Source organism: Camelus ferus, chromosome 17 (assembly GCF_009834535.1).
Source record: "Camelus ferus isolate YT-003-E chromosome 17, BCGSAC_Cfer_1.0, whole genome shotgun sequence".
Lineage (NCBI taxonomy): Eukaryota > Metazoa > Chordata > Mammalia > Artiodactyla > Camelidae > Camelus > Camelus ferus.
Window position 1 is genome coordinate 27,849,085 of NC_045712.1, and position 14,282 is coordinate 27,863,366.

Consider the following 14,282-nt stretch of genomic DNA (forward strand, 5'->3'; position numbering starts at 1 on the left):
GGAGAAGTGCTTGTTTAAGTCCTCTGCCCCTTTTTGGATTGGGTTGTTTGTCTTTTGGTTATTAAGTTGTGTGAGCTGGCTACATACTTTGGAAATTAAGGCTTTGTTGGTCACATCATTTGCAACTATTTTCTCCCATTCTGTAGGTTGCTGTTTTGTGTTGCTCATGGTTTCCTTTGCTGTGTAAAACTTTGAGTTTAATTAGGTCCCATTTGTTTATTTTTGCTCCTATTTCCATTGCTTGGGTAGACTGTCCTAGGAGAACATTGCCAAGATTTGTGGCAGAGAATGTTCTGCCTGTGTTTTCTTCCGGGAAATTTATCATGGTGTGTCTTATATTTAAGTCTTTAATCCATTTTGAGTTTATTTTTATGTGTGGAGTGAGGGAGTATTCCAACTTCATTGATTTACATGCTGCTGTCCAGTTTTGCGAACACCACCTGCTGAAGAGACTGTCTTTTCTCCATTGTATATTCTTGCCTCCTTTGTGGAAGATCAATTGACCGTAGGTCTGTGGGTTGATTTCTGGGCTCTCTATTCTGTATTATTGATCCATATGTCTGTTTTTATGCCAGTATGATGCTGTTTTTATTAGGAGTGCCAAATTCTTAGCAGGATACTGAGAAAGGAAAAGTAGTGTTTATCAAAGGAGATCAGGCATGGTGAAATAAATGGCAAGAAGAGTGATTTGAATACAAACATAAATGATTTCTTTCTGTCTGTAAGTTGTTGAAATGTTATACTGGAGGCATATTTTCTAAAGTACTTTTTTTTTCCTTCTCGAGCTGAAAAATTGACTATCTCTTTGAGCTTACGAGGAGCTAGTATACACCTTTTTCTCGGGTTATCTCATTTTCTTTTGGCATCCCCTTATATAAACAAATTCAGATACACTTGATATAAATGTACTGGACCAAATGCCTCCATCCACCTGATTATGTAACACTTTAATAAATACATGTACTTTCCTGTATCTGAAAACTAGACTGCTTAGAATAGTCACACCATCTATGCCAACCTTCTACTTTGCTGCTTTAAACTGAAGAAGTGTTTTGTAATACAGTGTTTTACAGAATCTGGAGCTCCAGAGAGCATTAATTAGATCACATGCTCCCCAAACCTCCCCAGAGGAGAAATTTTTTTCTCATTTTGTATTACCCCGCTTTATCCATCAAGCTATTTTGATACCAGTAGCTGACAAAGGTTGCAGAGTGTACCAGGTAGGTAAGTTAGAGGGTCCACTGATTTCCACAGCATCACCATTATACTTGTTACAGTGAGATGAACAAAACTGACTCAGGAATGACCCTGCCTCCAATATGCTGTCTTTGTAAGTTTCCCTTTTTCACTTATAGAATGGCAGGGTATTTGTATTTCGAGTGCCTGCTCTCCAAAAGTAGACAATACTTCTGGTTTTCTAATTTTAAAAATTAGATTGAGTGTTAAAGTATTTAATGCCTTAGAACATGCGAGACAACGATTTTTAGAATATTAAAATATTTTGTCTTGTGCTGGTTGATTGTTGGGAACAGGTCGTGTGTTTATCAGGATGCAGTGTTTCTCCACCAATCCAGTTATTGTGTGATATTGTTAGTGCGTTCACTTCCTGCCTGTAAAAGGGACTTAGGCCTTTTTAAAGCATATTATTTAAGAAGCATGGCAGGTCATAATTAAATCAACGCAAATATGAAGTCATAGATAAATGAATTTTATGCAGTCTATAAAAAAACTACTTTGAGTCATTTATCTTGTAAGTAAAGTTTTGTGCCTATTTCAGTATCTAGCTCCATCCCATTAGAGTCCACTGATAGGCCACAGCTGGCCACCGTCCTTCCTAGGAACTGGACCACTTCAAAGCCATTGCCTGTCATTTCATTCATCATGATTTCAAGGGGATTTGCACTTTCTGGGTGCTGAGGCCTGACCCAATCTACATGGAGGCCATATCCCCTACAGTCACCTCACCTGTAGTTTGGTGAAGGGTTACACAGGTAAAGAAAGGAGAAAATGCTCTGATCACAGTCCAAAGTGCTCAGGATAAAAGATGAGCAGACTTTTAATGCAAAAGTGCTTAAAAGGGAAATGCAAAATTATTTTTAATGCCTTCCCTACCATCATTTATTACATCTATCTTATACATCTTTGTTTTGTTTTTTGTTCTTTAAAAATCTTAAAGGACCTGCACCATGGATATTAATTTTTTCTGCTGACAGGTTGTTTGAAGAACTTGAAGGAACTCAATGTGAGTTTCAACCGTCTGGAAAGCATTCCTCCAGAACTGGGAGACTGTGAAGACTTAGAGAAACTGGACTGTTCTGGAAATCTAGAATTAACCGAGCTCCCCTTTGAGGTAAGAAACATTTTTGCACTGTGATTTGCTTTTATGTGGTTTGTGACATGGAATGGTCTATAACATGGGGGAGAAGCTCTAAAAGATGAAATCCATTTTTATTTATATCACATTTTCCTGACATTTTAATCACCCTAAACCAGCTATTATAAAGTCTTTACAAATGATACTATACTGGTCCACAACCTGAATTTAAGTTCAGAAAACTAGGCAAAAAATCATAATAATGCCAGATATTTTTATTTAATGTCTGGGATGCCAGTTTTCTGCAATGCAGATTTTGATTTATTTATCCATAATGGTTAAATTGGAAACAGTTGAAATAAAGGGATAAAATTCAAAACATTCATATATTCATAGCAAAACTTAAGAGGTAACTAATACAGTCCTGCAGAGAGGAATTGAGAAGTCCATTAACTAAAAAATATTAATTATATTCAGTGGAGAAATGATTTTAAATCACTTTCTGATAAAATGGAGCAGATGGAAGTGAACAGTTTTTGCTGCCAAATAAAACTCAGCATGCTGCTTGTGCTTGAAGAGAGAAAGATCTCTCAAATCCTCCTGCTAATGAATCGGCTGAAAATAGTATCACTGGTGAGGCTCTGACAAGGCCTTGGCCACTGATTCTGTCTAGTCCTAGAAGGCATATTAATTCTCCATTTCTGAAAACTTCAGGGTGGGAGGAAGTGGCTGCTTCTATTCTTAGCACCGTGTCACCCCAGGAAATGCCGGGCGGTAGTCCCAGTGCAGGTGCACAGCCAGGGCTCACAATTCCCTGCACAAGCTGCTCAGTCCCCAGTCCTCCCCACTTTAGAAAGTGGCGCAGTAATCTCTCAGATGTTCAGGCTGGAAGTGGGACAACTCATCTTTGACCTTTTTATCCCTCACCCCACGTCCACTACGTAAGTCACTCCTGTTGGACAGATTAACCACTTACTTCTCGGTGTTACTGAACGTGGCAAATTGGAAACTTCACATTAGTTCTTACTACATAAAATTGCATTGCTTATTTATGAAAGTGTAAATGGCTTGAGGGCAGCCACTGTGTGCTATTGTGGCACCCCCAGTGTGCACCTGTAATGTTGATTGGATTTGCATGTGTTCATAGAAATGCCTTTGGGAAGAGACATTCCTATTAAAAAGTAATCCGAATATTTTTGTGATTCCTTTCTAGTTAAGTAATTTGAAGCAAGTTTCCTTCGTAGACATCTCAGTAAACAAGTTCTCCAGCGTCCCGATCTGTGTGCTGCGGATGTCTAATTTGCGGTGGTTGGACATCAGCAACAATAACCTGAACGATCTGCCGCAAGACATAGACAGGTAGCTGCTTGCACTCTGAAGGTGAAATACGTGAATCACTTACATTTTAAACAGGCACAGCACATGAATGCTCTCTGAAATCAACTGATGTTCTCGAGTTTCTTGTTTCTAGGAAATTAGTTTGGCTCTTTATAGAATAGTTTGCATCACACATACACATGTACAGTTGACCCCTGAACAACAAGGGGGTTGATCTGCATGTAATTTATTGTCGGCCTCCGTAGCTGGGGTTTCTCTGCGGATTCAAGCAACCACAGACTGATGCGGTACTGCAGTACGTACTATTGAAAAATAGCTGCGTGCATGTGGGCCTGCACAGTTTAAGCCTGTGTTGTTCAAAGGTCAACTATATATGTGTATGTGTATACATAAGTGTGTGTGTGTGTATTTATAAGCATTTGAACACATCTTTGTCGTCTTGGTGAACTTTACTTCAGTCCAACAGAATGGAACCATTAACTTTTTTTTTAAATTGAAATACAGTTTACAATAGTTTCTGTCCTACAGCACAATAGTTCAGTCATACATACATATACACACATCTATTCATTTTCATAATCGGTTACTACAAGGTATTGAATATATAGTTCCCTGTGCTATATTTAGTATAAACTTGCTGTTTATCTATTTTATGCATAGTAGTATATACAAATCTTGAACTCCCAATTTATCCCTTCCTCCCCAAAGGTAGAAAAGTAAATTCATTATGTATGGAATAGAAACATGTCATTTGTTACAGAATATCAGGATAGTTTTTATTAGTTTCATTTGTTGATTCGTTATACCTAACATTTTAAACAAAATTGATATAATTAGAAAACCTAAGCATATCCTCATAGCTATTTCTTGTTTAAAAAATAACTATACTCACTCATGTAAGAGTCATTCATTTCACCAGTATTACTGGGCTCCCACATGGCAGGCCCGGAGAGTGGTGGATGAAACAAACTCTCCAGCCTTCTGGAATCCACAGTCTTCTTAAGGTAGCATAAGTCAGCTGTCGAGATGCAGAAGCCAAAGATGGCTTGGTCCTGAGTGCATTCTCATATGATTGCTGTGGATGGATGCTTTCCAAGTTTATGAGACAAAGTGGGAATTGTTTTAGTTTGAAACACAAGGGGAACTTGGTGAAGCATTTGTGAGATCAGTCAAAATTCTACAAATGAATGAAAAAACTAGAGAGGGTCACTCTGGAAGACAGAGGAAGACCTTTGGAGCATATTGCTCCTTTTCTTTTCCCTCTGCAGGTTTATTCCTATTTTAAAAACTGTTTTGAAGACATAACAAAAGAAATATGTTGCCAAAATTTGTCTATTCTCTAATTCTAATATGATTTCTTTCCCATGCCCCGTTAATCCTTGGGAATACAGTAGACACTTTGGTAGGGGTATGGGGACATGTTGATTTTGCTTCTGCTATACCTGTGTCTTCAGTTGGCAACTGAGTCAGCAAAACCTTAAAAGAAAACCCAAGTCATGTCATGGATGGTGGCATGGCTTTAAAATTACTTAAATAGTTTATTCTCATAATGATCACATATGAAAAATTAACTAGGTAAATTCTAGTAAGAAATCCTTATTTGTAATCCATTTTGGTTTTCTTAGCTGTGAGGCTGAATCCTTCTGTTCTAATCTCTTTTGCGTCTTCTTTAGGCTAGAGGAACTGGAGACCTTCCTCCTGTATAAGAACAAGATGACTTACCTTCCATATGCCCTGCTTAACCTAAAGAAGCTCACCCTGTTAGTTGTCAGCGGGGACCACTTGGTGGAGCTCCCAACGGCCCTCTGTGACTCATCCACACCTTTAAAGTGAGTAGACCAGGATCCCCAGTAGAGACCCTTTTGGACACAAAGTAAGAGTGAGAATCGCCTGGAGCCTTTCTCAGGAACCGTTTAGATCGTTCTCGTACTCTGAGAAGTTGTGGTGCTTTTTGAAGTTTTTGGCCAACGGCCTGGGGAGGTAAAGCTCAGAGGATTTCAGGGCAAATGCTGTCTGCTGGCTGAAGGCACGCAGTGCCAAGGCCGCCCTGGTCTGTCACTGGGCACTCACGTCACTGCTGGCCGGGGTAGATGGGTCAGTGGCTGCTGAATCCTCCCTCGGTGCCTCACCCTTCTTTGGATTTCCTTGAAAGAATCTGCAAACCACCAAGAACTATGAAAAATCATCCATACTAAGGTGATAGACTCCAATCTAAGGTAAGAAACTAAATAGACTTTCTTACCTCGGATGTGGAGTTGAAAAGCCCCAGCTCTTCCCTCGTCTGAGGCACGTCCCCTCAGCTCCCTGCTAGTACCATCCTGCCAGAATCTGGGGCTTTAGGGTTCCCCTATCACCTTCACCCAGAGACCATTTTGGCCCACCCCCAGCAGCTCAAAGCCTCCCAGGAACTTTCTCACGAGGCCACTCCTGTGAGAGCCACTTCCTCACTGTGTCTGGGGTCCCACCTGCCTTGAACACCAGTTGTTTATTTCCCTGGGACTCCCAGTTTTCACAGTAGCAAATGCTCACTGTTAGCATGAGTCTTCCTTATCTTCCAGTCTCTGCAATAAGATACATAGCAAACAGAAGTAAGGAGGTTAACTACTGCAAAGAAGAGACTAAAATCAGTCCTGTAGAAGCACAAGATTAAGACATCTGCTCCACCCTGCGCCTCTCGTCGGAATGGGCCATCCTCTGTCCTTGGCTGACTTAGGAATGCTGTCTAGATTAGAAGAGGCCCACTTCTCCATACCTAGACGGCATTCTGGAAAAGAAGGGGTAACAGAACTCACCCCTCAAACCCTTTCCAGATTCGGGCAGCTGGGAGCAGATGGAGCAGTCTCACATCCAGGGGGAGGAGGAGGACCTCTGATCAGGGTAAAACTGACTGTGCAGGTAACTACAGTTGTTTCAAATATACAACTGTAGGACTTGGAAATCTAGGAGAATCAGATGCTTTTTGAATTAATAACAGTTCAATAAAAAAAACTTTGCACTAAAAATTCAATAGCTTACTGATTTCTTAGGAATAACCTGTAGACAACAGTGGAAGACATCATGGCAGTAATGCTAATAACCAACAGTAAAAATATCTAGGAAAAACCCTGGAAGGAATGACTCTCTTATATGAAGGGAGCCGAGAAGTGTTCCAAAAGAATATCGAAGAGGGCTTACATTTTGGGAGGTACTTACTATCTTTTCTGGATAGAAAAACAGTCAAGAGGTGATTTCTTCCAAAAATTAGGCTGAAGTATAATGTGATTCCATAGCTCCGGTGGGATTCCTTTTTGGAAACTGAGGAACTGATTTGAAAATGTCTCTGAAAGGGAAGAAGGGCAGTGATAATTTTGGAAAACAAGAGTAATGCAACAGAATTTGCCTAGAATAAATGATGGGATATTAGGCAGAGATTTGCAGATACATTATTAGAAGAGGTGGTCTTGAAATTGACCTTAATACATGACACAGGAATTTTCATAAACCAGTGGGGAAATATTAATACAGCATGGTGGAAATTGGCCAGGTAGACAAAGATAAAGCCTTTCTTCATTCCCTTTCTTATGCTGTAAAGCTATATATCATAAATAGCACACAAAAAGAAATCTGGATTAAGCCACAAATTAAATACAGAAACTGTAAAAAGAGTATCAAATGCCATGGTATTGATGGGGAGGTTGACCGTGTACTTAACACCTATCCATCTTGAGGACCTCCCCCCCCTTAAAATGAGGGAGCAAAATTAAAAACATAAACCCATGATGACGGAGGAAACAGGGAAGGCCGTCACAGAATAGAGATCCCAATACGTTTCTGGGGAGATATGCAGCAGCCGAAACAGTGGTAGCTCATGGAAATAGGATGAAATAGGCCGAAGCTCAGAACAAACCAAGAAATGAGCCATCTGACCTAAAGGACTCTGAAGAAGCATGGTGGTCAGATTCCAGGTACAGGGAGGTGTGTAAACTTTGGTGCTAAAAACAGAAGGAATGAACGGAAAATCTGTTAGAAACAGGTGAGCCCCTGCCCTCCATGCTCCTCCTTGATTCCCTCGGGAGATCAGTCAGCACCAGCTGTCCAGCCCACGACCAGAAGTGTGATGTTTGCTCTAGGGTGGCCCTGAAGCAAAGATGCCAGCTTTTGTGTTCGGGTATTCCCCAGGGTGCTGGCCTGCTCCCTGAGAGGTTGCCCGTGGCAAGGCTGGCAGCTGGGCAAGCACTGCCTGCATCTCCAAGCCTTACCAGATAATTGTTGCAAAAATGTCTAAGTGCTGTGTATTGATTTGCACTTCTAGAATCAAGCTGTAGGCAAGATAGAAACATTAAATATAGTTACAGATCAGAATGCAAGTGTTTTTGACATTAATGTAAAAGTATAAAAACTCTAACCAAAGTGGGACTAGAGAGAGCATACTTAACATGACAAAAGCTATTTATGACAAACCTACAGCCAGCATAGTACTGAACGGTGACAAGCTGAAAGCCTTTCTGCTAAAATGTGGACCAAGACAAGGATGCCTGCTGTCATCACTTCTATTCAATATAGCATTGGAAGTCTTAGCCATTTAGACAAGAAAAAAATAAAAGGGATGCAAATTAGAAGGGAAGAGGTAAAGTTGTCATATGCTGATGACTTGGTACTGTGTATAGAAAACCCTAAAGGCTCCACACAAAAACTACTGGAGCTGATAAAAGAACTTGGCAAGGTATCAGGGTACAAGATTAACATACAGAAATCAGTTGCATTTCTTTACACTAACAGTGAAATATCAGAAAAGGAAAGTAAAGAAACAATCCCTTTTAAATTTGCATCCAAAAAAATAAAATACTTAGGAATAAATCTGACCAAGGAGGTGAAAGACTTACACATGGAGAACTACAAAACATTGACCAAGGATATTAAAGATGCCTTAAAGAAATGGAAAGATATCCTATGCTGTTAGATTGGAAGAATATTGTTAAACTGGCCATACTACACAAAGGAGTCTACAGATTTAATGTCATCCCTAACAAATTACCCAGGACACTAATTTACATTCCCACCAACAGTGTACAAGGGTTCCCTTTTCTCCACATCCTTGCCAATATTTGTTATTTGTGTTCTTTTTGATGATGGCCATTCTGACAGTTGTGAGATGATATCTCATTGTGATTTTGAGCAGGCATATCTCTGATACTGGTGATGTTGAGTAACTTTTCATGTTCCTGTGGGCCATCTGCATTTCCTCTTTTAGAAAAATGTCTGTTCAGTTCTTCTGCACATCTTTTAAGTGGGTTGGTGGGCTGTTTGCTTTTTAATTGAAGTACAGTTGATTTAAAATGTTGTGTTAGTTTCTGGGGTACAGCAGGGATAGACTTGGAGGGCATGATGCTAAGGGAAGTAAGTCAGACAAAGACAAATACTGGAAGATACCACTTACATGTGGAATCTAAAAAAAGTATAAACTAGTGAATATAACAGAAAAGAAAAGGAACTAGTGGTAACCAGTGGGAGACGGAAGCGGGGGCAAGGTGGGGGATTAAGAGGTACAGACTATCAGGTATAAACTAAGCTACAAGGAGGTACTGTACCACATGGGGGAATATAGGCAACGTTTTATAGTACCTATAAACCTTTCAAAATTGGGAATCATTATAGTGTATACCTGTAACATACCATACTGGACATCAACTGTACTACAATTAAAAAAATATGATACTGTAAAATAAATACATAAATAAAGTTAAAAACATGCTGGGTGGGAACATAGCCAGCTCCCCCCGCCCCCCCCCCCCAAGTCAGCAGACTTCCTGAGCCACAGATACCTCTAGATACGGCACTACCCCCCAGAGGTCCAGGACCAAGCTTCACCTGGCAGTGGGCACGCACCCACTCCTCCTGCCAGGAAACCAGCAGAAGGTGCAGGTCCAGCCTTACCCACCAGGGGGCAGACACCAGAAATAAGAAAACAATCCCAAAGCCTGTGGAAGGAATCCACAAACACAGGCCTGAATCTACCCTGGGACTGGCTGGACCCTGGCCCTTGGGTGACAAGAGAGGAGTGTACTGCTGGGACAAATAGGACATCTCCCACAGAGGGCCACCTCTCCATGGTTGACAAACGGAACTAACCTACCTCAAAGTGCAAACAGAAGGATAGTTGACAGTGTGAGGCAAAGTAATCTCTCCCAGGCCAAGCAAGGCGCAAGACAAAAATCATAGAAGGAACAGAGGACAAGGAGATAGGCAGTTTATCCGAGAGAGTTTAGAATGATGGTGAAGATGTTCAGGGAACTCGAGAGGAGTACAGATGCACAGAGCGAAGGTTTCAGCAAAGAGTCAGAAAATATCAACAGTGCCCAAACATAACCCTCCCAGACTTCAGACAATACTACAGAGCTACAGTAATCACAGCAGCACGGTACTGGTACAAAAACAGACATATAGACCACTGGAACAGAATGGAGAGCCTAGAAATAAACCCACAAACTTTTGGTCAATTAATCTTTGACAATGGAGCAAAGACAGTCTCTTTAGCAAGTCGTGTTGGGATAGCTGGACAGCTGCATGTAAATCAGTGAAGTTAGAATACTCCCTCACTCCATACACAAACATAAACTCAAAATGGCTTAAAGACTTAAACATAAGACAGGACACTATAAACCTCTTAGAAGAAAACATAGGCAAAATATTATCCGACATAATTCTCAGCAATGTTCTCCTAGGGCAGTCTACCCAAGCAGTAGAAGTAACAGCAAAAACAAACAAATGGGACCTAATTAAACTTGCAGGCTTTTGCACAGCAAAGGAAACCATAAGCAAAACAAAAAGACAACCTGCGGAATGGGAGAAAATATTTGCAAAACATGAGACCGGCAAGGGCTTAATTTCCTGAATATATCACCAGCTCATACAACTTAATAAAGAAACAAACCACCCAATCCAAAAATGGACAGGAGACCTAAACAAGCAATTCTCCAGTGAAGACATACAGAGGGCTGATAGGCACATGAAAAAATGCTCAGTACCATGTTTATTATCAGAGAAATGCAAATCAAAACTACAATGAGGTATCATCTCAGCATCAGTCAGAATGGCCATCATTCAAAAGTCCACAAAGGATAAATGCTGGAGAGGGTGTGGAGAAAAGGGAACCCTCCTTCCTACACTGCTGGTGGGAATGTAGTTGTGATGCAGCCATTGTGGAAAAACAGTATGGAGATTCCTCAAAAGACTGAAAACGGACTTACCCTGTGATCCAGCAATCCCACTCCTGGGCATATATCCAGAGGGAACCTTAATTAAAAAACCTACCTGCTCCTCAATGTTCGTAGCAGTAGTAGTTACAATAGCCAAGACATGGAAACAACCTAAATGTCCATCAAGAGCTGACTGGATATGGAAGCTGTGGTTTATTTATACAATGGAATACTGCTCAGTCATAAAAAAGAATAAATTAATGCCACTTGCAGCAACATGGATGGGCCTGGATATTGTCATTCTAAGTGAAGTAAGCCAGAAAGGGAAAGATATATAAAGTGATATATGTGATATCACTTATATGTGGAATCTAAAAAAGAAAAAAAAAGCAAACAAACTGATCTACAAAACAGAAACAGATTCAGAGACAGAAAATAAACATGATTACTAGGGACAGGGGTAAGGAGGTGGGAGGGATAAATTGGGAGTTTGAGATTTGCAGATATTACTATATGTGTGTGTGTGTGTGTGTGTGTATGTGTATATATATAGATAGATAAACAACAAGTGTATACTGTATAACCCAGGGAACCATATTCTACAGCTTCTGGTAACCTTCGGTGAAAAAGAATATGAAAATGAATATATAAATGTTCCAATATGACTAAAGCATTGTGCTATACACCAGAAATTGACACATTGTAAACTGACTATATACTTCAATAAAAAATTTATATATGTACTAGAATAAAATCTACAGCAATAAAAAGTCCACAATTTATGTGATGTGCTCTGAAGTGCATCAAAAAATTAGATGGCTTGATGGGTGGATAGAGGGATGGTTATGTGGTAAAGCAAGTGCAGTAAAGTGTTAAATGTGGAACCCAGGCAGTGGGTACAGGGGTGTTCACTTTAAAAAAAATTTCAACTTCCCTGAATTTTGAAAACTTTCCAAATAAAATGTTTAAAAAGTAAAGTATAGATAAAAATTGGGAGGAGGAAGGGTTAGGGAGGTAGCAGGAGTTGAAAATCAGGGGAGGAGGACTTCCACTTGATTGAACAACATTAAAGTATTTGTCCTGTGACAAAGGATATTTCAAATAGATTAAGTAAAAATGGTGATTGACCTATGAAAGAGATTTCTCTGGGTGGAAGAGGATGCAAAGGGGTAGGGCGAGAGACTGCTGCTTTACATAAATATCATTGCTCTGTTCAAATTTTAGGATATGGACAGTGATTGATTTAAAAAAAAGTTGAAGAATGATTAAATAAGTATTTCTTATTTTTGGATAGGAAGGGCAATAAAAATTCAATTAAATAAATTGCAAAGGAAAAGTTGAGTGGGTCTATCTATATAAGAATTAAAACATTTTTGCTTTCCCCATTTTTAGACGTGAAATACAGCTAAGATGAAAATGAACTGGGAAATACACATACTAAATTCTGAGATACGTGGCTCATATCATTTATATGTATATGATGTCTCTTCTACAAACCGGAGAGAACAACTCCAACACCCCAAGACTGAGTAGGGCCTAAAATTGCAACCAAAGACTATTTGAAAGATTTCCTGTTTTAAATTGAAAAATTTGTATAATTTTTCACATCAAGAGGTCTTTTAAAATTATAAAGAAATGAGATCAAGTGCCATTTTGGCTTCTCTCCTTTAGCTTCCTTTTTTTTTTTTTTTTTTTTTTTAACAGGAGTAGTGCATCTTTTAAATACCTCTTTGGTGGGGATTTTATCTGAGCCCTTTTCAATGTAGCCACATCATTTTAGAGTTTGAGATCACCAGTTGGGAGTACTGTCAAACACAGTAAGACAGCATACGTGACAGGGAGACTATGGGCTGCTCTCTGCCCTCTGCCCGTGGCTACGTTGCCCTCGTTTCCCCATCAAACCTCTACATAGTCTGTGCCATAAACTGCCTCCATCATCTTGTTGGAGTACTGTGTGGTGGAATTCCACTGGTGACACGAATGTTACGCGGTTGGCTGTGTCTTTCAAGAATAAGTGAGAACTTGAGATTTACTGCCACAAATGTTGACTTCTTCTGAGAGGAATTTCACAAGGTTACAAAGGCACAGGTGAAAATATGACATTTTCCATACTCTCTTGAATAGATTTGTAAGCCTTATGGACAATCCCATTGAGAATACCCAGTGTCAAGATGGTGATGATATGATAGAAAGTGAACGAGATCGCCAGCATTTTGATAAAGAATTTATGAAAGCCTATCTTGAAGATCTTAAAGAAAGAGGTAGGTTACTCATTTAAAATTATTTAAAACGAATATATAGAAATCCATGTACTCATGTAATACATTTATATGTCAAATTGATAAAAGATTAATTGGTTAGGGGTAGGCTACTTTGGTTTTTTTTGGTAAATGGAAAAGTAAAGCTTCCTTAAAATAATCAAAATTTCCTAGTGCGCTAGAATGCTTACCACATCATTGACTATGTGACAGAGAGGCTGGAAAACATAACACTTAAAATGTGAGGGTTACACTACTAACTTTACATGGGTTTTTGACAAAATGATATTGATAAAATAGTATTCTAGTTAATGGGGAAAGATTCCATCTCAAAATCCATTTTAGAAAAAGTAAACTCTTGTATAATCAAGCTACATCTACATAAAAACCACAAAAGGGAAACCAGGATGGCAGATTAGTAAACAGATCATGTGGCTTTGGTTTCCCCAAGGGTGGTGATGATGATACAGAGAAACAGGGCAGTCACAGGACCTCAGGAAAGGATGAAAGCCCCCCCCCCCCCCCAGTGCCTATTTCCAAAGTGCTCCTGAAGCCTTTGAGCCCCTTCCTGTGAGACACAGGAAAAAATGAAAATTAGTCTTTGTTCTTCTAATCCCACATCTCTTTTCTGGGTGTGGATGCTTGCGAGTTAGTCCTTAATTTTTCAGTTCTCTTTTGTTGATAATGCTGGGGGTAGACCTGAAAGAAAGATGTCCTGCATGTGGATTTAGGGAGGAGGGAGCCCTGACTCCCATGACTTTGAAGGTAAGCTCCTGGGGGCAGATTCCCTCAGTCTCCCTCAGAAAATATCACACAGGTGACCTTGCTCCTTCCTCGTCGGTAGATGTCTGAAGATGATTCGTCACCTTCAGGTATTCAGATGTCTCAGGATGTTAATGAGAAATACCATTCATTGGCAAATTTTTTTCCATTAAATGAAGTTTCTATACAGTTACCTAATCTGTTTGGCCATCCCTAATCTTGAATGCTGAAATATCATGAAATAAATTAGAAATTCCAAAACTGAAATAGCACAACTATTTGCCAAAATTTATCTTTGGGTTGTAAAGTTTCTTCTGTGAAAAACTTTATTGTATTGTATTCATTGCTTATTTATATTTTAGTGCTATTAAATAAGATTGAAGAATGAATTAGAAATTGACATTGTAAACTGACTACAATAAAAAATATATATAT

General features: G+C 39.5%; 2 protein-coding genes and 1 long non-coding RNA gene across 4 annotated transcripts in view; 2 read left to right on the forward strand and 1 right to left on the reverse strand.

Moving 5' to 3' along the window:
• Positions 1 to 14,282, forward strand: part of LRRC2 (leucine rich repeat containing 2) — a 44,206-nt gene that overhangs the window by 26,989 nt on the left and 2,935 nt on the right. For both annotated transcript variants that reach the window (XM_006194471.3, XM_032458679.1), the window contains exons 5-8: positions 2,214 to 2,350; positions 3,528 to 3,673; positions 5,326 to 5,481; positions 12,952 to 13,088. In XM_006194471.3, coding sequence (XP_006194533.1) covers positions 2,214 to 2,350; positions 3,528 to 3,673; positions 5,326 to 5,481; positions 12,952 to 13,088 — 576 coding nt within the window. The remainder of the gene's footprint in view (positions 1 to 2,213; positions 2,351 to 3,527; positions 3,674 to 5,325; positions 5,482 to 12,951; positions 13,089 to 14,282) is intronic.
• LOC116657173 lies at positions 5,492 to 6,654 on the forward strand. Its single transcript, XR_004312190.1, has 2 exons — positions 5,492 to 5,868; positions 6,211 to 6,654. It is a non-coding gene; the product is annotated as an uncharacterized LOC116657173 (long non-coding RNA).
• LOC116657172 (copine-4-like) overlaps positions 6,451 to 14,282 on the reverse strand; it is a 52,708-nt gene continuing 44,876 nt past the window's right edge. The window contains exons 3-4 of the mRNA XM_032458682.1: positions 6,845 to 6,971; positions 6,451 to 6,591 (exon numbers count right to left, since the gene is read on the reverse strand). Of these exons, the coding sequence (XP_032314573.1) occupies position 6,591; positions 6,845 to 6,971 (128 nt within the window). The 3' untranslated portion in view covers positions 6,451 to 6,590. The remainder of the gene's footprint in view (positions 6,592 to 6,844; positions 6,972 to 14,282) is intronic.